Source organism: Manis javanica, chromosome 3 (genome assembly GCF_040802235.1).
Source record: "Manis javanica isolate MJ-LG chromosome 3, MJ_LKY, whole genome shotgun sequence".
Classification (NCBI taxonomy): Eukaryota; Metazoa; Chordata; class Mammalia; order Pholidota; family Manidae; genus Manis; species Manis javanica.
Genome location: NC_133158.1, coordinates 3,078,852 through 3,105,153, shown reverse-complemented (window position 1 = coordinate 3,105,153; position 26,302 = coordinate 3,078,852). Strand labels below are relative to the sequence as shown.

The window sequence follows — 26,302 nt, the reverse complement described above, 5'->3', positions numbered from 1 at the left end:
CGGCTGGGGCTGGGGTCCTGGGCCCCAAACGCCCTTGCATTCTGCCTTCCCACTGCACTGACCTAGATGCTGCCCTCCCCAGTTTCACAGCCCAGAAAGCACTTTGTTCCTATTAAGAAACCAAAGGACTAGAAGATTCGATCAAACACTTGCACACAGACCCATTTTAGTGACAGCTGCTGTGAGGATGGTCACCCAGTTGCCTGCCACCCCTCGCCCTTTGAGTAGGATGGACACTGCCCCCTGGGGGCCAGACCTCCCATAGGCCAAGCACGTACCTCTCAATCTCAATCTTGCGGGGACACTGGCCTGGCAGTCCCACAAAGGGCACCTGCACCTTGGGCTCATAGGCCTGAGGTGGGAAGTCGGTTGGGGCGAGCACCTGGGTGGTGGGCCAGAGACGCTGCTGCTCCAGACGCTCCTCGAAGTCCTCAGGGACCTTAAAGGTACTGACTGCAGGCAGGCAGGGGTGGCAGGGCCTCAGGCAGGGCCAAGACCCCCAGACACAGGACTAGACAGGTACCGGGTACGCACGCTCTGAGACAGGAGAAGCTCAGATCCCACCAGTGGGTGGGCAGTGCCAGGGAGAAGCCAGACGTGGCAGCAGGCGCCCATGGGAGGGCCAACCTGGAGGGACCAGGGCCTCTGGAAGGTGTGTTTTGGTCCTGCTGCCCTGCCCAGAGCAGGCATGCTCAGTCATCACCTTCCATGCCACCCACAACCCTGGCACCAGTAGCCTTTGCTCAAGCCAGATGCTGAATCCAAGTACCAGCAAGGACTGCCACCAGACAGAAAGGCAGACGGCTCCCTGCACATCAGGGTGGGCCCTGCCCCCCGTGCCGGAGGCCCTCCCAAGCATGCCAGAGTCTGGATGCCAGCCACTCCCGGGGACCACATCCAGCCTTGGGCTGTCCTGGATACTGCAGGAGTGGGTGGCACCAGCACCCTGGCTCCGCGGGACCCTCAAGTCACAAAACGGCTACCCCTGCTTACACAAGCAGGGCAGACAGAGGCTTCCATTCCAGCTCTGGGCACAGGGGGCTGGTGGGCAGGGACCCTCTAAAGGACAACCACTCAGTTTGCCTGGGAACAACAAGATGCCTCCCAGGACTCAGGATGCTAAGTGCAAGGGAAAGTTCAAGGCAGATGAGATCATGGTGGGGAAAGGGGTGCAAAACGTGCTTCATGAGACAAGCCGCCTTTCCCAGGGGCTAGGTGGGCTTGGCGCAGCTCAGTGGTGGCGCCCATCCATTCTTCCAGAGTCAAGAGGTACTCTGACTGCAAGAGGGCCCGCCTTGGGGCTCCAATAAGACCCCAGAGGCTCAGCAGAGGCCACCTGCTTTGGCACCCCCAGGGGCCCTGGCCCTCAGCAGCCCTGCCCAGCACCGTGCCCTCGCCACAGCTCTAAGAGTGATGATGAAGCAGTGGTGGCTCATAGAGCTCTCACTGTGAGCTAGGCTTGCAAAACACCTTATGAGTTGTTAGGGACAAGGTGAGAAAGACCCTCTGACAAGAAGAGATGATATTCCCAAGGCCAGAGGCCCTGCTTGCGAATGCACACGCTCCCCCAGGCCTCTTGGGCACTAACCTTTAGGAGTGAACTTGTCAAGGTCGGCCTGCCGAAGGAGGTTCTGCTGCACACAAGGGCCGCGGCATACTTCCTGAAACCAAACCCCAGAGCCCTGAAGGGGACAGGTGGACTTGGGGGGTCCCTGAGGCCAGGTGTCCCCACTGCCCACCAGAGAGCACCTCAGGGGCATGGGGAGTGGGGATGGGGCAGAACCTGTGGCCTATTCTTCCTCATTCAGAGGCCACACCAGGCAACAAACTTTGGCCTCCTGGGACCCTCAAGGCCACACCATTTTTGTCCCATACAGCTGCCCTCCTCCCGCAGAAAATACTTTCAGTGTGTGTCCCAGGGCTGAGCCACAAGGCAGAGGTGCTGCCAGGCCAGCAGGTGTGCCTGTGTGCACATCCCCCACTCTGGCACCCCAGGCATCGGGCACTTGCCCTGTCTCTCCTGGCCCCTCCCTTGCCTAAAACCTTCCCAGGGTTGTCCGGGACCTCTGGGCTCTTTGAACCAACCCTGGTCATCCTCTCTCCATCCCCCACCTTCCCCTGGCCTCCATCTCTCCTCTCACATTCTCCCCTCCTCCCCAAATGGGCCATGGTCTCTGTCGGGGACCCCAAGCCTTCATACCTTCTCTTCCCCTGCCTAGAGCACTCCTGCAACCCCCTTCTTGTCCCACAAATGTATGACCATCTCTTAGACCTCAGCAGGACGCCTCCTTGTCCAAGGATACCCTCCCTCGGCAGAACCACTGCCCCGTGACAACAGGGACATGAACGTCTCCTCACTGTCACCGGTGTTCAGTCCAGGGCCTGCCACACGGTAGGCCTGTCATCAGTAATGAACTGTTGAATGCACAGACAGGCGGATAGACCATCAGAAGGATGGATGAATAGGTGGATGGACAAATTGCTAGGCAGACAGATTGAGAGATGGATAGACAGATGGATAAGTGGACAAATGGAAAGATGGAGAGATAGACGGATGGATGGAAGGACAGGAGAATGGAACACAAGGAGGGTTCAGACTTGGGACACTCACCCCAAGTTGATCCAAGGATCCAGGGCTGAGGATGTCGGAGTAGAACCCCCGCTGCCTCATCAGGGGGTACTTCTTATCAGTGCCTGTCAGGGGCAGCGTCCAGGGCTGCCCCAAGTCTGAGGACATGGGTGAGGCCAGATGCGAGGATAAAGTTGGAGGATTGGGGTCAGGGCCTAGAGGAGGCTTCTGGGTCCCAGACGCTGATCCCAGAAGAATCCCCTCCAGTTTCTCTTCCAGGTTGGCACGAATATTCCTCAGATTATACTCCGGGCCCCCAAGAACACTGCTGCGCTCTGGGCCTGAGGAGGCCCTTCCGGGGCTGCAGCTTTCTCTGTTAGGCTGCTCCATGCTGCTCCTCAGGACGGTGCCTACTTCCTAGGAGAGGATACTGGGTACTGGGTGCTTGCCAGCCTCTGCTCAGCCCCCAGGGGCACCAGGATACAAATGTCCAGTCTGCCACCCAGCAACAAGCCCCAGGCCCCTTCAAGGGAGGGGGGTGGGAGGGAGGGAGTGGTCTCCTAATTGGGACACAGTGCCAGGAGGGTCCCACCAGGAGACAGTGGGGCCTTCCCACGATGCTCCAGGTAAGAAATGAGCCCCGAGTAAAGGGCTGAGTAAGGGGAGTCTGGGAAGCTTTACTGGTGGCCCCATACCAGAGCACCCTTCTGCCTTGCCCAGCCGCTCCCCACATTAGAGAACAAGGTCTGGCTTCTCACAGAGGAAGGCAAGGAGGCTGGCCCAAGCTTACTCACTGAGTAAAGGGCCCTGTTTAGTTTTTCCCCAAATGACTTTTGCTTGTAGACAGCCTTGGTGCCCCCAGCCCACCCTGCTGGACTGACCTGCCTCTCCCCAGGGAGGGCACTGAGTCATGCCCCACTCCTCCTCCCCAGCTCATTGCCCACCTCCCACTATACCCCAGGAGCCAGAGGACTAAATGGCCTCCCCGGAGGCACCCTGACCCTCCGATGGCCCACAGATTTCCCTGCCAGCAACAGAATAATATTCAGCTACCCTGGCTCTTGGGGTCAGCCAAGCTCATGAAATGTCCACCCTCCTGTCTCCCCAAAGGGAATAGCAGATGCACCATTGCGTTGCGTGTCCGTCCACCATCCCGAGGACGAGAGTTTAGAGCACTTACTGCAGGATGATCCAGCCCTTGCCAAGCCACTGTTGCTTTTGTCTACCTCAAAGTGCATCACAGGGGGAAATCCTCAATCAGAGATGCATTACAAGAAATTGGACAAGGATATGGGGAAGAAGAGGCTTTGATGCAATGCGGATGCACTTAGCCGCCTGGTAGGACTGGCTGGTGCAGGCCCCCTGTTGGATTGTGGCAGGGGAATCTTGCCTGGACCAACCTGAAAGGTGAGGGCAGGCAGGGCTGTCTGCAGTGAAGCCACCCAGGAGTCTGAAACAGCCTGCAGCGACTGAGTCCATTTCTAAGAAGGGGGTGGAGAGTTGGCAAGACTGTTTGAGGGACTGTGAAAGGCAGATGGGGCTTTGGCAGGAAGCCCCAGACTGGGAGCCCAGAGGCTGGCCAGCTTCCAGCCAGTCAGGCGTGTCACACAGGAACTCTGCTCCCTGGGTCCACATAACAGGAGGGAGCTTGCCCAGAGCACTTCCTTCTACCCTCCCAGGGCAGGTGCTGAAAACAGTGCTGACAATCACCAGCCCTCCCCAGAGCACCCTAAAGGACAGAGGACCCACCGGGGCTTAGCCCCATCTTTGAACAAAATCAATAGACAGACAGAGCAGGCCTTGGGCAGGCCGGGGTCCCTGCTCGCCAAGAAGGTGTTCCATCCCCAGCTCCCCAGCTCTCAAGTGGGCCTGAATATGCTTGGCTGCTTCACTGGTGTGTTACAGCTCTCAGCAGAGATAACAGATGCAGAATGCCCAGGAAACTGCAGTATCACTGGGGGCAAAAGGCGCCTGTGATGGGGCATCTGCTGCCCCATGAACCCAAGCCCTCTGAGCAGGGGGAAGATGCATCCAGGCATGTCCCTTTCCTAGGTGTGAGAGTGAGCTGCAAACTCAAGATCCTGTTTCCCCTGCACCCCTCTGCTTTCACAAGGACGCAGGCTCCCTTCTGGTCCCGTATCAGCTCTGGGCACCTGTCCATTGCCAGTGTTCATAGGACCTGTGACAGATAGGCTATCTCCTGTCATAGCCCCGTGGGTGATGGTGGCCTCTGCATGGGATGAGCATGGCTGGCAAGAGGGAGAAGACATGGTTTCCCGCAAGGCCTCTGCTGGCCTGTCATTTGTGTGCAGGAGCTGCCCGGTAAGATGGCAGGGGTGGCCCTGGCAGGCAGTGTCGGGAGTGGTGAATGCTGGTAGGAGCTTAGGTAAAGTTCATGCATCACCTCATTTAAACCTCTGAGATGGGAACTGAGACAATCCTCAGTTCTCAGAGGTGGGGAAAATGAGGCTCAGAGAGGTGAAGTGATCTGCCCAGGGTTACCCAGTGAGCAAAAGTCACAGGGGGAATTTGAACCCAAGCTCTTTCTCCCCAGTCACATCTGGGAGCCCTACTGGGTTGAGCTGGATGAACTCTCAGTTTGGATTCACTGCAATCCCACGTGACCCACCCACCCACCAGGCACTGGGCTGGATGGACACAGATGCCGGAGAATATTTGATCCTCACAACAGCTACAACTATTGTTACCAATCCACAAGCAAGGAAGCTAAGTGTTAGGCAGGAAAATAGATATGAGCGGGGTGGAAAGAGAAAAAGGCCAGAAAGTCCACTAAAAAAAATCCAGAATTAATCAACTAAAGCTCAAAAAGCCAAGAGCAGCTTGACCTGGAATGTTTGAATATTCCCCAGATAAAGGAGGGTGCTTCAGCAAAGCCCATGTCTTTATTGTTAATCATGCAGGCCTAGCGGTAAACAAAATAGTAAAAGGCAGGAAGGATTCCATCTCAAAGATCGTATTTTAATACCCAGGAAATTGAGAAGACTCTTTACTTACTCTTTAGCAAACAGACAATTGGGCCCACCTTGGCGGCTGGGCAGGCAGCCTGTTTGATCTGCTCCCAGACCAAGACCCTGGTATCCCAGGGAGAAATCAGAGCTGCAAGGTCCTTGTGTTAAGTTAATTCTAAGTATTTAAAGACCACTTAACAGGTCTGCACCCCCAGGCCTTAGTCACATTCCTGAAGAATCCTTAAAAGAGGGAACCCCCAGCCTTTCTGGGGCTCTACTCTCTGAGGCCGCCCACACTTTCTAAGTGTGTAACCTTTTAAACTTTCTCTCTCCAACCATTCAGGGCACTTCTCCTTGCTGAGGTGGCCTGTACTTTTTCTCTATTTAAGTGACTTTAAATAAAACTTTTACTCTGCTTCACTACTGTGTCTCTGCCCTTCAATTCTTTGTCCCGGCAGGGATAAGAACCCAGGAATATACACAACGCTCCCCAAACATAAGGTTCAGAGAAGTCAAGAAACTTGCAAAGGACACACAGCCAAGAACAGGCAGAACCAGAATGGAAACCGAGGTCTTCGCCTCTGACTGACCCCAGGTCCATGCTCCTAGCTTCACACAGTGGTTCTCCAGCTCTGTGCTGAGGAGCCCTGAAGTTCTGCCTGCGGGGAAGGGGCCTAAAGAGAAGGGTTTCTAGGCCACCCACCCCTAATTCAACAAGGACCTTGCGCCTTTATCTGGTTCACATACCAAGTTGTAAGGTCTCGTCTGACAAATGGATCTGTGACTTAGCAGGTTTTGAACATTGTCTCTCTATCCTTATTACCACCAGTGAGCGGTAGTAATCCCACAGCTTGGGGTTGTCTTCACCCTTTTAGAGTCCTCATTTAATGTGGCCTCTGTGTGTTCCCACAGCTCTCTAAGGCTCTTTACTCCTTTATTTCATGTGTACTTCTGTGTCCCCTGCCAGGTGGGCATGAGGGCTGCAAATGCAGGAATTTTCAAGTAGTGTTGCTCTCTGGAGCCTTGGCACCTAGCACAGGACTGGCATGGGCTTGACACACAGTAGGTTCCTGGAAAGTATTTGCCAGATGATCGTGTAAATGGATGAACGAACGAAGGCGGTGAGAAAAAAACGGAAGTTGATGTCTGTGACAGCCCTGACACAGGAGCAGCAGGGCTCCACCAATCTGAAGAAAATGGGGACACTGAGCACTGCAGAGACAGGACACCGTGGGGTGGGAGGTAACCGCCTGGCTGATGAGGACCTAGGTGCCTTTTTGGCAAGGATCTTCTGGAAGGGGGAGGGGACTGCATTCTCAGTGTAACCAAGGAAAACTGAATTAAATCCCTGGGTTTAAAATTGAACACTAACATTAACTTGAAAATGAACTCAAGTAGCCCCCCAACGTTGTAACCATTAACAGGTGGAAGGTTTTTTTTCTCCCTATTTTCTGAATCTCAGGGTCAGAGATAAGGCAGAAAGTTGATTTTATGGAACTCAAGATGTCCTGCCCCAGGGCACTGTGGAGGAACCGATAAGAAAAACAAAAAGCAACTGGAATCGTCTAAGATTGTGCTAGGATCCTAGCAAGTTGCTATTTTACGCACCTGTGGTCAGGAACACCACAGCCTCTCCCCCACGACTTCCCCTTTAAAGCCCCAACTGCCGGTGCTTCAGGAGGACAGTGGCTCTTTAAGGCAAGACACTGCCACTCCCTCAACTGCTGACAAATTAATAAACTATTCCTTTCCTTTACTCAGAACCTTGTCATTATGTTTTGTGATTTGACTTCCGCGACAAGGACCGGTTTTCATATCATCAGCATGAAGCTGGAGCCCAAACACCAGTCGGTGAGGACCAGACTTGTGCACATTGTTTAAAATGCGCCCCACTCCGTTCCCACTGGCCCGGCTCGGGACCTGAGCGCGCAGGCTGGGGCAGAGCTGCGGACTGGGGCCGGGAGGGCGAGCTCCCTCCCGTTATCGCCCGCTGCGCCTTATCGGCGCTCCCAGCCCACGCGCGGCCCGCCATTCCCGAGTCCCACCAACCTACCGGCTGCACCGCACGTCTCCAGCGAGAGACGCTGGGCCGTTGCTAAGGGGCGGGAGCCAGCCAGCGCGCGGGCGGGGCTTCCGGTGGGATGGGCACGGCCTCCCGCAGGGGAGCTGGCTCCGCCCGCCCAGGACTCCGCGCCTGCGCGCCTGGGCCCTGGGTGCCGGGGAGGCGCCGAGACGGGCTGGCCCTTTCGGGCTCCCAATCCGGCTGCGTTACCCATCTCCGTTCCCAGGCTCTTCTGGGAGAGACAAAACGGCCAAAAGGAGTGCGAGAACGTTGGTTAATCCTGGTTTTATAAAAAAGCCGTGCGAATATCTGTGGGGAATGATTGGGTACATCTATGAATTGGAGTTCGTATTTAAGCCACAGCTGCCGCGGCTGTTGATCAGGTCACCGTGCAAAGGGTCGCCCCAGTTCTGCCGAGGCTCCGCCCACACAGCTACACCTGCCCGCCCGCCGTGCAGCTACTTGTCCCCAACCTCCTCAGGGGGGCTGCGGGGCGCCCATCCCTCCCTGGTCTCGGGTGCCCCTGTGCTCCAGTGACCTGGCGTATCTTCCGGCTCTGATCCGTCTGTCCGTCCTGGACATTGAATTTTTGTTAATTTTCTCATTTGTGATAATGGCATTGTGGTTATATAGGACTATCCTTGTTTCAGCTGATGTGAGCTGAAAAGTTCGAGGACAAATGTCAGAATGTCTGCTGCTGTGACTTCCTTTCAAATGGTTCAGCAAAATTTATATGTGGATAAATATAGAGAAAAGATAGAACAGAAATGTTCCAATACTCACAGATACGGACTCTCAAGGTTTAGATGTCCTCTGAACCAGTCTTTCCATTTTTTTCTGAAAGGGTAAGAGGTGAGTTAACAAACCAAAGGAAAATTTTAAAACCACACCACCCCAACCTGAGAGCCCCTACCCCAGAGCCTTCTCAGAATTGGCCCCATTACATAGATGGGGAACCTGAGGCTTGGTAAGACAGGTTAGAACTGGGGGCAATAGAAGGACCTGATGTTCATCATGCAAATGTCATATTTTATTTGACATTCTGGTAATGCTTGCTTAGTGCCAAGCCTGTGCTGGGTTCTAAGTGTTGAGATATGAACTGGATTCTGTACATACCATAAAATTTCTATTGAATGGGACAGCCAGAGAGGCCAGGCTACAGGGAACCTTGAGGTGGGTGTAAGCTGGGGTTGGAGATAGTGATTTGGCCTCTACACAGGCTTCTGCTTCCTCTGTCCAGAACACCTCTCTCCAGCAACTCCCACTCCCAACCAACTGCTATTCATCCTTTGAGACCCTATGTTGGTGCAACCTTTCCTAAGCCAAACTGGTTTTATTTGCTTTTCTTGTTGGCATTCACGTAATAGTTACTCAGTGACCACTGTGGAAGGAAGAAAGGAATGGGAAAGGGATTGGAGTCAAGGGTGGCTGCAGCTCTTCAAGGAGACAGAGACACCCAAAGCCCCATTTAGGGTAGCACGGCTCCTCTGTGGTTCTGCGGATAGGCTGTGTACACGATGTGGAGAGGTGCCTGTTTCCCCACTTTTTCCTGGCACTTCCCACTCTGGGTACAGCTGTCCAAAAAGCTGCAGAACCCACCGGGTTGCCAGGGCAACATCAGCCCATGGTGGGACGTTAGGCAAGACGGGGGCATAGCTCTAATCCTGGAAAGTTACCAAGCAACACAGTGGGCTGGCGACATCACAGGGGCAATGGCTGCTAGCCAGAGGGACACCGCAGAAAGGGTGTCTCAGAGGTGGGATGGCCACTGCCACATCCCTCCAGCTGGAGGGTGGGCTTCAAGCGTGGGGGCCGGAGGTGCTTCTCCCCCAGCAGTCCTGTGGTTCCCCTTACCCCTCTACGGGTGGGGGCATGGATGTGACTCCTTCCCTCCCCAGAAGGGGACTGTGGGTCAGTCCTGCTCTCTTGGGTCTCTGGTGTCTGCTAATACCCCCGTCCTCTCCATGTTTTGGAGTAGGCTCAGGCTTTGATCTTCCTGCCCTTCCCTGGAGGCCACTGTGCTCACCTGTTCCCAGGGAGAGAGAGAAGTGGCTGAGCCATGACCCCACCCTGGGCTACTGCCCCTCCTGTGGTGGGAGGACAGTCTTTTGCCCTGCATGGGCTGGAAGGGAGGGTGGCCTTTCTCTTGTTGAAAGGTGATGAGACTGGGTTCCTGCAAGAGTTTGTGGGTAAGGGTCCTCTACCCATCCCTGGTGGCCTGGGAGCTCGGGGTTTGGGCAACCAGGCTGCTTAGGGTGCACTTTGGAGGCAAGGGGGCTGAAGCCATGGCAGGCCTGGGCTCCCTCTCCCCTGGGCCTTCATGTTGGCAGCGCTGAGGCCAGAAGCAATGCTTCACTGGCTGCAGAGATGAAAGCCCATGTGAACAGGCTGCAGAAGGGGCCCTTCATGGGGCCAGCCAGCCACAAGACACTGCAGCAGGTGTCCAGGTGGGAACTACCCACTCCCCACCTGCCCTTGCCGGTCTCCTGGGCCCCCAGGATCTCCCTCTAGTTTGCTAGGCCAGGGGCTCTGAGCTGTGCCAAGAGAAACCAAGTCACAGGCATGGGGGTGGGAGGCTTCAGGACTGGGAGAGGTCTGGGTATCACCATCTCCCCAGGCCACCCCACCCGTCCTCTTCTCTGCCATTGGCCAGCTTGACCAGCATTTTCTTTGAAGAATAAAAACCGATACAAATTAATTCTCCTTTGATCCATGTGGTCAGCTTGACTGACAAGACTTTAGAAGCAGAGAGCTCAGGGAGGAGGAGTGGGAAAGAGTTCCTGGGGGCTGGAAAATTGAGGACCACTGGCCCATGAATGCTCAGTCCTCACCCCAGCCCCTAGCTCAAGGCCATTCCCACCTGTACTCCTGTGAGCATCCCAGCTGGGATTTCCTCCCTCTTTCAGAATTTTTTTACAACTTTCCATCCCATCTCAAGCTATACCTCCTCAGGAAGCCCTCCCTGATTGCCTCAGGTGGCAGAACATGCTCACGCCTTCCTTAGGGGCCCCACAGAACCACAGCCAGGACCACTTGCTAGGCAACCATACAAAGGTCACTGCTGTGTCCCCAAAAGAAAGAGTGGAGGGGACCAGAGGGTGCTGCTTGTCCCAGCATCCCTGCCAGTCCATTAGTCCTGGAGGGACCTTTAGGAAATGACTAGGGGACAGCACCCACATCGGGAGCACCACCCTGAAGATGGTAGCCACCGACTACAGCCCAGATGCACATTCCCCACCATCACACCCTCATCCCCAGAATGCCACTCTGACCTTTTGCCACCCTTAGGTCTATGAACAAAGCAGGAGGCCTGGGTTCTGCCACCAACTAAGTGAGTCTCGTCTCTTGCTAGGCCTCAGTTTCCTCATCTGCACAGTGGGGAACACAAACCTTGCCCAGCACTGCACTGTAGGGCCACCCACAGAACAGTCTGAGGGACACCAGAACTGTTACTGTGCCCCAGATACCTCCATTCCTGGCAAAAGCTTTGTCCTTGCCAGACCCCTGGGAGGGAGTGTGTAAGAAATTCTACACAGGTCCATAGGGATTGTTTGTTCGAGAGAGGGAATTCCACATGACTAGAGGCGGGGCAGCTGTCAGTGGCCCGCCTGTGAAGGGCCGGTAGTGTTCAAACAGCTAGGGCAGTGACTGGGGTTGACCGTCTCTGGCAGTCTGCTCCCACTCCGGTGGGCAAATTGAGGTGGCAGAAGGGAGGAGCCTCACCCCTGGCCACAGCACATGATGGGAACCTGGGGCTGTACGGCAGGGCACAGGGAGCCACTAGCATGTGAGCCACAAGAGAAGATCACATGCCTTAAGAATGCCCTTCCTTTTCCATGGTGCGCATCTGCCGGGGCCTCCCACTCCCCCTGCCCTGCCCCTCCTCCAGCCACCATCTGTTGATGGAATATCAGAGAGCCAGACATTGGCAGTTCCCAGGATCTCAGCTTCCCCACCTGAACTGGACTGCAGGGTCACCAGAGACCCCCAGCCACCTCCTGGAAGCATTCATTCTCCCCAGAGGGGGTCCCTGCCCCAGTGTCCTACTCTTTCCCCAACACTGACAGGCCACTTAGGAACCTGGCACTGATGGGCTCCCTGCCCAGCTCCCCTGCACCTTTGAGGGGCCTCTGGGAAATGTCACCTCCACCTCCAAGCTGTGCCCCTTCAGGATGAGGAGGCACCAGGTCTCCCTGTGGTCTACCAGACGTGCCCCAAGAGAGCTTCTCCTTTTCCTAGCCTAGCTGTACACCCTGACCTCACATCTCCTTCCAAGGACAAAGTTACTCTGAGAGGCCCTGTGAGCAGGAATAACTGCTCCCATCTGAGAGCCGAGGAGACGGAAGCCCCAGAGTGGAGGCATCGTCACGGGCACACACACTGCTGGTCAGGCCGTGCTGGCTTGGCAGCTGGACGTCATTTCTTGGCCAGGCCCTCCCTGCTAGCCCTCCTGCTTCCTCAGCCTGCTCGGCGCAGGCAGCTGGGCCTGGGGGTGGATAGAGGGCGCCGTGGGAGGGCGCCTGGGCTGGGGGGCAGGTCTGGAGGTGGGGCAGCAGGTGCAGGATAATGGGGCCACCAGGAGAGGCCCAGGGAGCAGGTGCTGCCATGGAGGGGGTGAGGTTGTCATTGTACACTGGCTCTGGTGGGCCCATAACAGGAAGGGGGTTCCTGGGAACCCCTGGCCCACCCTAGCTCACGCACAGAGGTTGTCCAGATGTCTGGGCTCAGGCTCACAGCCAAGGCCCTCCCCTGGGCCTCAGCAACCCTTCATGTTGCCATGACAACCAGCACTTTCATCCCTGTCCCTTTGTCTGGTCATGGTCCAGCTTTTGTAATCAGTAGTAATTGGGGGGTCGGGAGACAGGGGCCTTGCCTCAGGACGTACTCGGCTGGGGTAGAGCTGTGAACCTGAGGTGGGGGGTGGGGTGCTGGATGGCAACCCCCTTTTACAGAAGAGGTGGCCAAAAAGGCCAGGATCTGCTTGCCACTGACCCCTGCAGCCTCCTGTCCAGGCTGCGGACGACACCCTCAGAGCTAGCTCTACCGGCCTGGGATGTGGGCCCCAGGCTCTCCTGTCCCCAGCCTGCACCTCTTCTTCCAGCTGTATGTGGAGCTGTTCACTCCTCTCCCAGTGCCCTGTGGCTCTGGGAGGCAAAGGAGCGTGGGTCAGACTAGTTTGCTGACTCCCCTGTACAACTGGGGAAACAGAGGCACATGGCAAAGCAGGGCCTGGGCCTGGATCATGCCCCAGCAAGAGGGTCACCGAACAGCTTCGGCAGCAAGGCTGCAGCACCAGCCATCTGCCTGTCCTTCCTGGGCTGGCTGCTGGGAGCCATGAGCCCCTGCCCAGGCTCACCACCCAGCTCCTGATGGGAGGCTGGGTACCCAACAATGACCTGCACATATGGACGGGGTCACCCTGCCAGAATTTGGAGTGAGCTTCTGTAGGGTCTGTTCCCTGCCCAGTATCTGGGCTCTGCAGGCACGTTAGGATAAGCACAGGGCCCCCCCACCAGGGCAGCCCCACTGACAGGACAAGATGCAGTGACATGCCCCAGGGATGCCTGTAGGCAGACACCTCAGTCAGGGTGGGTCTGCATCCTCCGTTCTCAGCCACCACCAGTTCCCCTGAATGAGAGACTCGAGGAACTGGGGCTACAGAGAAGGGGCTGAGGCTCTGAGGAGACATAGCTGGACTGAATACCGAGCAGAGAACCAACGCAAACTAGCAGGGTAGGGCCCGCATCTCAGCACAGCACGGCCGTCTGAGGAGACGGTTACTCCCTCTGCCCTGTAAACATCTTCCTCTGGGATTAGCTCTGCGTTTGCAACAGATGTGGGGGGACACGCAGCAGGGCCTGCACCCTGAGGCCAACAGGTGGGGGCTGGGCCTGCAGCTGCACGCTGGGCCTCAGGAGAACAGCACCCACCCGGCAGTGATCTGTGGCTGTTACTGAGGAATTAACATGTCATGAGGCTTATGCACATTGTGTCATTTAATCCTCACACCAGCCCTAGAAGGTACTGGGTATTATTGTTCCCCCTTACAGGTGGGTCACAGAAGCTCAGAGAGGTTAGGCTGTCTTGAGAAAGGGGATCAGCAGACCCCCGATGGAAGGGAAGCACAGGAGGCAGAGCTGAGGCCACTGCAGGTCACACACAGTGCAAGGCAGACTTGGGCTCACTGTTTTTAATGGCCTGAGGCGAGGACCTGGACTTCCCAGGTAGCAGGGAGCTCCCTGTCATAGGAGGCACACAGGAAGAGGCTGGGTGTCATTCCTGCTTCAGAATGGAAAGGGAGTGGCTGTCCAGAACATGCAAGACCCAGAGGTATCAATCCCAGGCCCAGCCCCAGCCCAGCCCTGGAGGGTACAGAGAAGGCAGCACCTCCCAGGTAGGAGTTGAAGAATGGAGGGTCGCCCTGCCAGAATTATCCCCATGGCCCCATCTCCAGGGGTGGCTTCTACTTTCTGAGATATGTTTCTTACAGAAAATTCCAGACCAGGGAAGGGTACATATGGATAAAATGAGAGTTCCTGTGGCCAGGATTCTCACCTGGCCCTGGTTGACTAGCTCCCTGCACACCTGTGGGCAGTACATGGCTGTTGACTCTATATAAAGAGCTCCGCCCAGTGCTGTGGGTGCGACATGGTGGCAGGGCTACAAGGCTGCAGGAGAGCAGAGCAGAGGCTGGAGTGGTGGCAGTGCCAAGGACAGAGGCCCGGAGAACGGCTGTGCGGGACAACTGTGCAGAGAGGCCCAGAGGCAGAGACTGGCTTGCTGCCTGCAGACTCGCTCTGAGTGAATGGGATTCTAGTGACTGACCTGCCACCTGGAAATAATGTTGGGTATAACCCTTTCACCCCAAGAACATCCCACTGTCATTTCTTTGGTCACACTGAATCCATAGTGAACTTGCCCGGGGCTGAAACCCATTGGCAAGACAGTACAACACAAGGGTAGGAGTGAGTACCCCAAATCTGACATCCTAGGCACTTGCTCCACTTAGTCCCAGGCCTGTGGGATGGCTCAGAGCCCATGCCCCACCTCCCAAGGCCCCTCCCTGGGGGGCTGACAACTCTTCCTTCCCTGCATCTGACAGCCAGCCTCTGCACCAAGCCCCACACTGCTTCTCCTAAACATTCTTCACAGCTATCCCCTCCTCTCTGGACCCTCTGTGGTGGACTGGCCACCTCCCCCAGCTGGCACTTATCAGCTCCTTTCCATCCAGCAGCCCCCTCGGTTTCCTGATCTGGCCCCTCAGACTCCTCACTTGCCATCTTGTGCTGCCCCCATCCAGAGGGAGGTCCTTCCTGTTCCCGGCACGTACCAGGTGCTGGCATTCCTCACCTGGTCACAGTCACCGCAGCTCACGTGCCCTTTTCCTCTGCTAAGCACCCCTGTGCTCCTACAGCCATGACAAAACCGTGTGGCCAGGGTCATTGGTGTGTCTGCCTCTTCAGAGAGGCCACAAGTGCCACAGGGCAGGGTCCAGACTGTCTTGCCCAGCCTGTCCCCAGCCCCAGCCCTGCTGCCCAGCGCAGAGGAGATGGTCAGTGAGCCATGTCTGTGAGTAAGTGAATGGGACCAAGACGGGAAGGGCTGTTCCACAAAGCAAGCCTGTCAGGGTCAGCTGGGGGTGGAAGCTGCAGCAGGACTTGGTTTGGGGGGATACCTGGGACAGGAGACTGATGGGCCAGCAGGCCCCCTGCAGGGGCCCCAGGCCTGTGTGGCCTCACTCCTGCCCTGAACCAGAGAGGGAGCATCTCTGAGCCGTATACCAGCCAGAAAGGGACAGCAAGTGGGGCTTCGAGCCAGATGGAAAGGGTGGTATAGGTGGATTCCCAGAGATCCCACCCACTGCCTCTCTCCCTCCCAAGCTGTGGGGAAAGCTGGGGATCCTCTGGCCGGGATCCTCACCTGAACCTAAACTACTTGATGGTATAACTGGCCTGCTGCTGGGCCACTGCTTCCACACCTGTGGGGAATGAGCTATTGACTGAGTCACTGGGCAGAGGCAGAGACTGGGGAGGAGTACGGACCTGCAGACTGTTGGATGCAGATATGATTCTAGTGCTTGACCTATTGCCCAGAAGAACTAGCTGAGTAATAAACCCTTTCACCCAAAGAACGTTCCATTGTCATTCCTCAGTCTCACTGAAACTGTCGTGAACTTGCCTGGGGCTGAAACCCATTGGCAAGACACACACATTCCCTTTCCACAAAGCCACTTTAGTCCTCTTCCTGGGCTCTGCCAGGGAGCGAGGGGTCCCAAAGACCCAGCCACGGCTCACCACCCTCAGCTGGAAGGGAGGGTGCCACCCTCACCCCATACCTCTAACCAGTGTGAGAGTTGCAGGTTTCCCTGGGACTGGCTGACCCTGAACCTGCAGCCACCTCTCTGAGTGGCCGGCAGCGGCCTGCTCACTGCTTCATTCCTGCCCGGCTCTGGGAAGCCTCCTGAACTCCCTGGAGGGCTACCAGGCCTCTGGGGAAGCCACTGCTTCTGCCCCCACTGTTGGCACTGCCTCCTCAGCTGCTGCGAAAATGCAATTACAGCAAACAGCCGCAGCTTCACTCCCTCACCATCCACACCTGCAACTCATTAACTTAATTAGGCCTTAATGAGCTACGTGGTCGGAAGGCCTTTTCTTACTTAATTATCCCCTACTGTGCTTGGCACTGGAGGAGCGCAGGACATGGAGGACGGCTTTGGCAGGGTAGCCAGCTCCTCTCCCTACGGAAGGGACATGCGGGAGTGATGCCTAAGTGCCAGGAGCAGGGCCCCAAAGAGCCGCATCTGGGAGTGGGGGGCACGGGCCACACTGTGGGGACAGCGTTCCTCCCAGCCCTGTCACTCTGACTGCCCTGGCTCAGGGGGGGCTGAAGCCACAGCTGAGGGCACGACAGGCACGAGCAGGCTGGCTTTCACATTCCCAGATCTCAGACGGGGGGCGCCAGGTGCTCAGAGACTTACTCCCCCACTGCCTCCAATGGGGAGGCTGAAGCCCAGAGAAATGAGGGGCTTGCCTGGGGGACACAAAGCTAACTTGTGATGGAGATGAGCCTCTGAAGGAGCATTGTATGCCATGATGGGGTCCTGTGAGAGTGAAGACTAGCCCTGCCCACCTGGGTCCGGTGAGGGTGGGCAGAGGGTCACCTGGACAGGTGGCACCCAGGATCTCCACAGCAACCCCTTCCAACTCCAGGTGGGCCTTGGCTCAGAAAAGCCAGATCTGTCTGATCCACTTACTTCCGCTATGGGGCCGGGTGAGGTAGTCTGGGCTCATTGGGCAGATAGGAAGCAGGCATCGAAAGCAGAGTCCTCGCTGGCTGGCTCTGCCTTGGCCCTTCTGGGGCCTCCAGACACTGGGCGCACGTGATTCTCTGGGCTCCTGGGGCTGGAGGGCGACCTTAGCTCTTCTATCCATTCTAACAATGGATCAGCTCTCTCCCTGGAACTCCAGACCTAAATCTGACAACTGAGCCCCTGGTGCCTCCAGCCCTTGACTTCCCTCTCAGTAGCCAGCTCTTCCTATCATCCCCCTGGTCTGGAACCGGCCACCCATTCACCCATGTGCCCAAGCCGGGAACTGCAGAGCCGCCCCAGACAGCCCTGCCCACACCCCACAGCTGACCAGCTGGAGTCCTGTTGGTCCTGCTTCCCAGCAACATCCCCACCCCCTCCTAGCAAGCACCCCATTCATGGCCACTATCGTCTCCCTCTGGGCAGCCCTGCCCTGATCGTCAGGCCTCCACACAGCTGCTGGTGATTTAAAAAAATCACTCCCCAGCACAAAACCCTCCAGTGACTTCCCATCACACACAGAACAAAACCCATGGGCCTCAGCCAGCCTCCAGGTGCCTGCCTGCCTCTCAGGCCTCATCCACCGCCATTTTCATCTTCTCACCCCTGCCATGTGGGCTGCCTTTCAGTGCCCCCAAAGGCCTCAGGGCCTTTGCACTTGCTGCTCCTTCTGCCTGGAATGCTCTTCCCCCTGACCTCTGGATCCCTTAGATCTTGGCTCAAATGCCACTGCAGCCTTCCCTGGCCCCACAGCCTAGTCTCCAGACCCTAGCATTACCTCCAATAGGATCCACATCTGTGACACCATTCTCCTCCTGCCCCCACCCATGACTGGAGTAGAGGCTCTGAGAGGGTGGGGAGTTTCTCTATCTTGGTCCCCACGGAATCCCCAACCTACATCATCACATGCCTTGCACAGAGCAGGGACTTGTTGAATGGATGTTGAGAGGATGTCTTGATGTGGATAAAACAAGAGTTCCTGTGGCCAGAATTCTCACCTGGCTGTGGCTGACTAGCTCACTGCACACCTGAGGGCACTACATGGCTGTTGACTCTAAAAAGAGCTCCACTCAGTCGTCTGGGTGTGACACAGTGGCAGGGCTGCAAGGCTGCAGGAGAGCAGAGCAGAGGCTGGAGTGGTGGTAGCGCCAAGGACAGAGGCCCGGAGGACAGCTGTGAGGGACAACTGTGCGGACAGAGGGGCCCAGAGGTGGAGACCGGCTTGCTGCCTGCAGACTCACTCTGAGTGAACGGGATTCTAATGACTGACCTGCCACCTGGGAATAAAGTTGGGTATAACCCTTTCACCCCGAGAATATTTTGCTGTCAATTTCTTTGGTCACATTGAATCCATAGAGAACTTGCCTGGGGCTGAAACCCATTGGCAAGACACTTGACCTTCACACAGAGTCCCCAGCCATTTCCTCAGGCTCCTAAAAGCTTAGCCAGACACCTCGCACCTGAGGATGGCAGCCCCACATGTCCCCCCAGCCTCTGCTCACACTGTTTCCACCCACTGAAGCACGTCCTCTATGGACTGAAACCCTTGCCTTGCTCAGGCCCCACAGAAGGTGCTGCTTGTCCTGCCCAGTGCGGGACAGGGTCAAGACCTCTATCTACATGCTTGAACTTGGAATGGACCTTGTTCTTAGCTCTCCCTGGCACTTCTCTCTGCCTACCCTTTGCAGGACAATCCTTGGGCCTGGGTCTGTTTGAACTCTGAAGCTACGAGCCCATGGAGGTGGTAACCCTCACCTTTGCCTGCCCATCACTCTCCATCCCTGTCTCAGTAGCTGGGCCCAAGGTGGTTGGCCTGTAGTAACAATTAGCCAGTAAGTTGGCTCCACCCTGACCACAGGCTCTAGACCTAGGGAAGGGCTTGGATGAGAGCAGGGACCAGCCAGCTAGGTCTACTGCCTATAAGAGGGGGCACCACTGAGAGGAGAGGCCTGGGGTGGCCCCCAGCACCGGCCTCCCAGTTCAGAAGGGTGGGGCCCAGCCTGGGGAAGATGGAATTGCCAACCAGAACTAACTCCTCAGGGCCCTGACCCCAGGCAGGGCATAAGTGGGACCTAAATGGGAGGGACAGCTATGACAACAGAATCTTGAGGGAGATAAGATGGATAGCAAGTTCCTTGGGTCCCACCTCCCAGGAGGCTCCAGATAGTCCCAGGATGTCTGAGACTATAAATTATAGACTCTCTCCAATCACCCAGGGAAACATACTTGAGGGAGAGGATCAGCTCACATGCCCAGCCAGGCAGGGAGCAAGGTTGCTAGGGCCTGATTTTGGTTCTAACAGCACCTTTCAGAGGCCCTGGGGTCTCTGTTTCCCCATCTGCACAGTGGTGGCAGTGATTTCATCATCCTTCCCTGCGCCCCCCTACCCAGGAAAACTGAGGCTGAGAGGCCAGAGGTGGCCTCCGAACAGTCAGCCCTACCTCCTGGCCTGTGGGAGGCGAGGGTGGGGACGGGGGTGGGGAAGGGGGCTGAGGGAGTAGAAGTCTGGGGACCCCCCTTCCCAGTGATTCTGCCCCTTCTAAGGAAAGGAGCCCACAGGCAGGTGCCTTCTAAAGCTGAAAGTCAGCCTGGGCTTGAGGTGTCTCAGGCCGCATCGGGCTGCCTCTTAGGGTCGGCACTACCCCGACTGGTTCTACTGCCTCCCTTGCCCCAAGCCTCAGTTTCCCCACTAGTCCAATGAGGACAGTACTAGTTATTCTAGTTCTTCCAATCTGTGGCCTCACAGGGCCACTGTGGGGGCCAACAGGCCAGGGGGCATGACACTTGTGAGCAGCAAAGCCCTAAAGAGAGAAGAGAAGCTTGCTAACGGTGGCATTTCAGGCAGAGAAGCTGGGGGCAGAGGGGCCTAGACTGCTGAGGCCCCCTGGTCTCAGCTGCCCAACCAGCGCCCCTGCCCTGCCCATGCGCAGCTGGGCAGAGGCGCATGTGGCAACATCCTTCTGTGAGGGCAGAGACCTGCTCAGGGACTCCATCAGCCTGGAAACTGCCTTTCTGCCCTTCTGGCTCGTGTCCTAGGCTGTGTGGTGACTGCCTGCAGTCACCACACACACAGTGGCTGCCACCCGCCTGCCTTCCTGCCTGCCTCCCTCCGGAGCAGAAGCAGCTGCTACAGCCTCCATGCTGGAACCAAAACGGAACGAGGTTTTCACAATGTCGCCTCCCGCTGATGGCTCCTAATTGCACGCTGAAGCCATGTGATGGAGCCCAAGTTACACTAATTATGTCATTACCCTAATTAAGTAAATACTGAGTGCTAACTGGCTGAGGTTCCTTCGGGGGATGGGCAGAGGGAGAGGAGGCCCGGGTCTCCTGGACTTTTAGGTAGATGGCTGGGAGCTGATGCAGGGCTGAGGGCATCCCCCCTTAGTTCAGTGGGTGCTGCTGCCACCCCGGAGGGGTTCAGGGAGGACCCTCGGCCACCACCCTGGACAGGGCTGCCCATGCTCAAGGGCAGGAAGCACCGGTGGTGAGCAGGTGGTCAGAGACCCAAGCTGGAGGCCTGCCTGTGCCGACAGGCTGGTGGTCTGGAGCAAGCCATTTCCTCTCTCCAGGGGGCCTCCCTGTCCACCCCCACCTCAGCCAGGCCAGAGCCTGCAGACTCTCAGACACACTGGGCACAGGCAGGGGCACCAGAGGGACTCGACGTCCAGGCAGGACTAAGCAAGCCACTGTCACCTACCCATGGAGCATCAGTTATAGTCCAGCCGGGGGTAGCAGGAGGGAAGAATGCTGATAACGAGCAAAGCCCTAGGCCCTGGGCACAGCACCTGTGTGACCCAGCGAAGGAGTAAACAGGGCTGGCATTCCCCAAAGCCAGGTGAAGTGGGACCATCTGAGGAAGTCTAGGGGGCTTCCGGAAGGAGGAGACCTTCACCTACAAGAGAGGAAATCCAGGCTTCAGAGCTCAGATCATCTTTCAAGGTTTGATTTTTAAATGTCCAACTCTTAGCCATAATCTCTGAGTGGGGGTTGGGAGGGATAAGGGAGCAGCCATCTGAAGGACGGTCTCCAGATGGGATTTCTGCATTTAGGGGTACCAGGGGACCCAGAAAGAATGCCAGCCCTGTGTCGGGGACCATTGCGTAAGGCCCAGTGTGACCAGAAATGCCACCCTATGGTAAGCCCAACAGTATGAACCAGTTATCAAGGGGGGCCCCCATTCCTGACCTAAACCTCATGGCCTTGTGGGGAGGGTCCCAAAGGCAAGACTCTTGAGGTCTTGGCACAGGGGCTGGGGCCTCCAGCAGCCAGGTCTTCTCAAGCCCACTCAGTGCCAGGCAGCGTCCAGGGCCCACTGTGTGGGTCTTCCTGCTCCCCCAGCTGCACCCCACCTGCCATCTCTGTAGGCATAAGCAGCAGCCCCACAGCCTGTGGACACCACCCTCTTTTTTTTAATGGGCAACAGTGCCTTACCTCCCCAGCTGGAGGAGAGGCAAACAGGAGAGAGACAAGAGAGGTGTGGGCCTAGCCTTGCACTAGCCCAACTCCCAAGGTGGCCTTGGCCTAAACTCTCCAGTCTCCAGGCCTAGGTTTCCCCAGAGGTGGCATCCGTCCGTCCCGTCCGTTCCTTGCCTGCCCCAGGCCTTCATTCAGTCTGCATGGTCTGGGCCCCCCAGGCTGGCTCCAGGAGACAGAGATGAGAAACCGCCCTTTGAGCTGCAGTACCTTCAACTTACTCTCAGGAGACTGTATGGCCACCTGCACGTACAGAGCAAAATCACAGCAAGTCTACGTGGATGTCTTACACTACTCTCATTCCAACACCTTTCTTAGGTTTGGGATTATTTCTAAGTAAAAACTAAAGGGGATGAGGGAGGCAGGAAGGAAGGTGCTTTCCTTTTGCCAGGTTCTAGGCTACTAGAGGAGGTTGCAGGGTTGATATGGTCTTGCCTGGTGGGGGCAGGAGGGCTTCCATGAGGAGGCGAGAGAGACAGCAGGGCTAGGCAGAGCCTAAGGGTGACCTCTTACCTTCCCTACAGGGTGGGGCTCTGTCCCCGTCCAGCAAGCCCACAACTCCCTCCTCTTCTGCTCTCCAGAGAGTCAGCATTCAGGAATCTCTCTGAGGCATCTCCAGGGGGACTAGGGCTCCCCTTGGCCTGGAGGCTGAGACCTCCTGCGCGCCCCTCTCAGCCTGGGGGGACCTGGGCAGGAATGGGCTGACCCTGGCAGGCCACCCCGCCTCCCCTGCCCCGCAGCCCCAGCTGACTCCCCCAAGGCCTTAGCCTGTCACGGCAGCAAAGTGACTTACTATCCCATCCTTCATTGGGTCTGCATCAGGCAGCCCAGGGGCTGAAGGGTGTGGTAAGGGAGGCCCCCACTTGGGAGGCCGTGGTCTGGACCCACCCCCTGCAGCCTCCCTCCCACCTCACCCCCTCCCTACCGCAGCTCACATGCCCTCTGTCCTCACTCCCCCTCTTCCCCACTGGGCCCACCGCCCCTCCTTCCTGGGGCCCCAGATGCTCTTCCCTGGAAGGGGACTTGTACCCAGTTCTCAGCACAGCTTTGGACCCCAGCAACCATCCCCTCCCCCAAGACACGGTGACACCAGCATCCTGATGTGCGGTCCGAGCTCTCCCGGAAGGGGCCCCTGCCCACTCTCGGAGCCCATCCCCTCTCCCCTGGACCTCAGGCTGCCACTTCAGAGGCAGGACCGCCCCAGATGGACCTGCCCTCCATTCAGGAGACTCCAGACTGCGGCACCCAGAGGTCAGCAGGGGCCGTCACTCGTCTGCACACCTTTGTTCTTCTCCCGCCTTTGTCCCTGGCCTCTGTCCTCCCAGCCAGCCCACCAGCCCCACGCCCTACCCCTCCCCTCCCGTCCCTTTCCCTTTGTAGCCTTTTGCCCATTCAAGTACCAGCGCCTGTCCGGGATGGGGTGGGGCCCCTGCAGCCCTGCCTTGAACGGCTCCCCCTGCACACACGCCGCCCCCCGCGTGCGCCCCTCTAACACTCTCCCTTTCTCTCTCTGGCCCCTCACATCCTCCGCCCCTTCCCACCCCCTCTCCCCTCTCTTCTGGCCCTTCAGTGCCCAGGGAGTCAGGCTTCACCCCTCGGCGTGCCCCCTCCCCTCCTCTCCTGTCCTCCCCCTCTCCCCTCCAGCCTCCACTCTTTCCCGCTCACTCACCCTCTCCCTCTCCCGCTGCCCCCCCTTTCTCCCCCACCTCTTTGTTTCAGCTGAGAACTGGCTCCTCGGGACAGTTCCCACACTGCAGTGCCTCTGGTGCGGAGACAGCGCCACTGAGGTGAGCGGGGAGCCGGGACGCCAGGCAGCGGCCAGAGCTTGGGGGGCGAGCAGGTGGGGAGGGCGGGCAGGCGGGCCGCAGCAGCTGCTTGGCCCAGGGCAGTGGGAGCAGCAGTCAGAGCGCCGGCTTCAGCTGCCCCAGTGGGCAACAGGAACACAGGACAAAGCTGGCCAGGAGCTGGCGGGCTCTGTGTCTGCCTGGTGCCTGGCTTTTGCAGGGGACCCTGGGCTGAGGAGATCTTCAGGGTGACCTGCCTGGGTGGGCTGGGGCCAGATGCTGAACGGCCACACAAAGGTGTGAGTGTGCCTTGTCCTCGAGTCCAGGGCTCTGAGCCCCTGGGTTGTGGCTGCGAGGCTGCTGGTGGCAGCAGGAACACTGTCCACAGGCTGCAACCCCTACAAGTGCCTGTCCCTCATGGGCTTTTGGCTGCCAGTCAGGGACGAGCCGGGCTGCTCTGCTGCCCAGGTAGGGGAGTGGGCAGAGGAGAGAGAGCTCTGCACCCTCCCACAGGCTGGCCGTTCTCATTCCAAGCTACTGACCACCAGACCCAGAGAGCCACGTGGGGGGAGGGGCACTTCTCCCTACCCGAGGGGTCTCTGACCAGCTCCCCCCAGATAGGGTCCCCACAACAGCTTTACCTAGAGTTGCAAAAAGGGATTCCGGCCAGAGCCCAGATGTTCCTGCCATCAGCTTCCTGGGGTGAACTAGGGAGCTGGCTAGGGAGGCAGGCGGTGCTGGGGGCGGAGGACAGGTGGAGACAGAGCCCAGCCCTTGAGAGCTGCAGGTGTGACCATGGACATGACTCAGGGCTACGAGGAGACCCTGCAGCTGGGCGAGGTGGGAGGGGACAGCAGGGGCAGGAGCCAGTGCCTGGGGCCTGCCTGCTCAGCCAGAGCTGCCTGTGGAGGGGCAGGGCTGCATGGGGGCAGCGCATGCTGCTCACACTTCCCCAGAGAGGCAAGCAGGAGGGGCAGGAAATGTGGGGAGCCCAGCAGACCTTCCCAAGGGGGTGCATCTTGGGGGGCTGGCCCTGGCTATCAAGCCCAGGCAGGGCCAAGTCCTGCAGCTCCCTGAACCTGCAAGGAACCCACAGCAGACAAGATCAGAGTGGGTCATGATCCCACGAAGCAGAGCTGCTAAGGGCATCTGTCCCCCCAGCACTGGCAGATGAGGCACCAGTCCCCTAAGGCGAACTCCCCTTCACCCTCTCCACTAGCCAGAGCCTCCTCATCTGAGCCACCAACAGCCCCTCCCAGACGAAGCTACGTGGACAGAGTCAGTCAGAGCTGCGGGCCTTGCGTCTCAAGGACAGAGGTGGCCCACCCCATCCAGTGTAGCCTCTCCAGGCCCCAGGGCAGCCTGAGCCAGGGCAAGTGGGAGAGCAAAGCCTCAGAACTGGCCCCAGTGGTCACGTGGAAAGGGCCTGGCCGCCAGACTTCCCTGCCTCGGGGAAAAAGGCCACCTGTCCCTGCCTGGGTGCAGCCCACCACAGTTCTGTGGCCCTCCCTCATGTGGCAGCCTGCCTAGGCTGCCAGCTTTGCCAGCACTCAGGGAGTGTCAGTGTCTGCCACACCCTCACAGCCACTCTCCCCAGCAGACCCACCCCCTCTAGGGAGTCCTTCCCGGCCTGGGGTCAAGCCAGTTCTCCCCCGCCTCAGTCCCGGCCTCACCACGTCCCTTGTGTGTGACCCAGACCTGGAGGGATCGGGGTACCCTGCCCTTCTCTCTCTGAGCTGTGGGGCTCTCTCCCAGCTCACTCTAGCTCCTGCTGACCCCCTACTGGCTCTGTCAGCTCCCAGGGCACTGTGCACCCCAGCAGCCATTAAAGCCTCAATATCACCCCTGCTAGTGCCAGGCCAGTGCCAGAGGACAACAATCACTTGCTCAGCCTGTCAATGAGCTCTACAGCTTCACTGGCTCTGGCCCTGGCCCTGTCTGGAGGCAGGGGACCTCCCTGAGCTGCTCCTTGAAAGAGACCAGCCTCTCTGCCCTTTCTGTTCCTCCCTGAGCCCACAGCTTCCAGAGCTTTCCTACGCAGAGCTGTCTGCTGCTGAAAGTCCTTAGAGGAGGCAAGGATGTGGCCTCCATGAGACAGAGGAGAAAATCAAGGCCTGGAGAAAGGAAGGGGCCAGGTGGGACCAGCACCAAGGAGCCGACTCCCACTCGGGGCGCCTCCAGGTCAGGGCCTACAAGAGGGTGGGAGCCTGTGTTCACCAGAGCACCCACCAGCTGCCAGCCTCTGTCCCCCGAGAGGCATTCTGAGGGACAGAGAGGTTAGGTTACTCCCGGGGTGTCTGAGCAGGGGCTTCCAGCCTTGGTTCCAGAGTGGGCATCTAAAGCGTTGCCTGGGCTGGACGGAGGCTTCTGGGCTGAGGCTGCAGAGCACAGAGGGGAGCTGGTAGGGGTCCTTCCCCCCTGTGACACCTCCTGTCTCTCCTTGTGTGCCCCACTCCTACTCCTGCAGTAAGGAAGGCTCAGCATCAAAGTGCTCAAATAGTCTCCCCGTGTCACTCCTTGCCAAAAATCCTCACAAGGATTGCCACCATTGCCAATGTAAGGCCTGACCCCTTGGCCAGGGACATGAAGCTCTTTGCCAACTGGCCAGTGCCAGCCTTTATGGCCTCTCTGCCCATTGCTTCCCCATGTCCCCAACAGGCTAACCACACCAAACTGTGTTCCCACTCTGGGGAAGAGCAGAGCACAGCTCAGAGGCCCACTCGGTGACCAGCTATAGGTTGAACCGGACACGCCCACACACACACTACACAAATGTGTGGAGGTGGATGCACGCCTTTGGGTAGAAGCCCACCACCCACCTGCATGAGGATTTCTGTCAAATCACACACACAGTGGAGCTGTGAAATCTGAGCCAAGAAGGGACAGACAAATCTCCTTTATGGATCCCTAGAGAGGCCAAGTGCGGTCATACCACCGTCCCCAAGCCCTTGAGGGGCAGTAGGGAGGCAGGAGTGGATCCCCTTCCTGGGCTCCCTGGGCTCTGAGCCCCAGAGGGGAGGCAGAGCATGGTCAGACAGGTGCCAACCAGGTTCTCATCTGGCTCTGTGGCAGCCCCACTGTGCAGCCCCAGACAAACCACCTTCCCTGTTTCTCTAGCTATAGAACAGAGGGACT

At 57.8% G+C, this 26,302-nt stretch overlaps 1 protein-coding gene across 1 annotated transcript in view; it reads right to left on the bottom strand.

Moving 5' to 3' along the window:
* Positions 1 to 8,438, bottom strand: part of DNAH1 (dynein axonemal heavy chain 1) — a 67,923-nt gene extending 59,485 nt beyond the window's left edge. The window contains exons 1-5 of the mRNA XM_073230683.1: positions 8,384 to 8,438; positions 7,592 to 8,260; positions 2,612 to 2,986; positions 1,589 to 1,661; positions 279 to 453 (exon numbers count right to left, since the gene is read on the bottom strand). Of these exons, the coding sequence (XP_073086784.1) occupies positions 279 to 453; positions 1,589 to 1,661; positions 2,612 to 2,959 (596 nt within the window). The 5' untranslated portion in view covers positions 2,960 to 2,986; positions 7,592 to 8,260; positions 8,384 to 8,438. The remainder of the gene's footprint in view (positions 1 to 278; positions 454 to 1,588; positions 1,662 to 2,611; positions 2,987 to 7,591; positions 8,261 to 8,383) is intronic.
* Between the last annotated feature and the right edge of the window lie 17,864 nt (positions 8,439 to 26,302).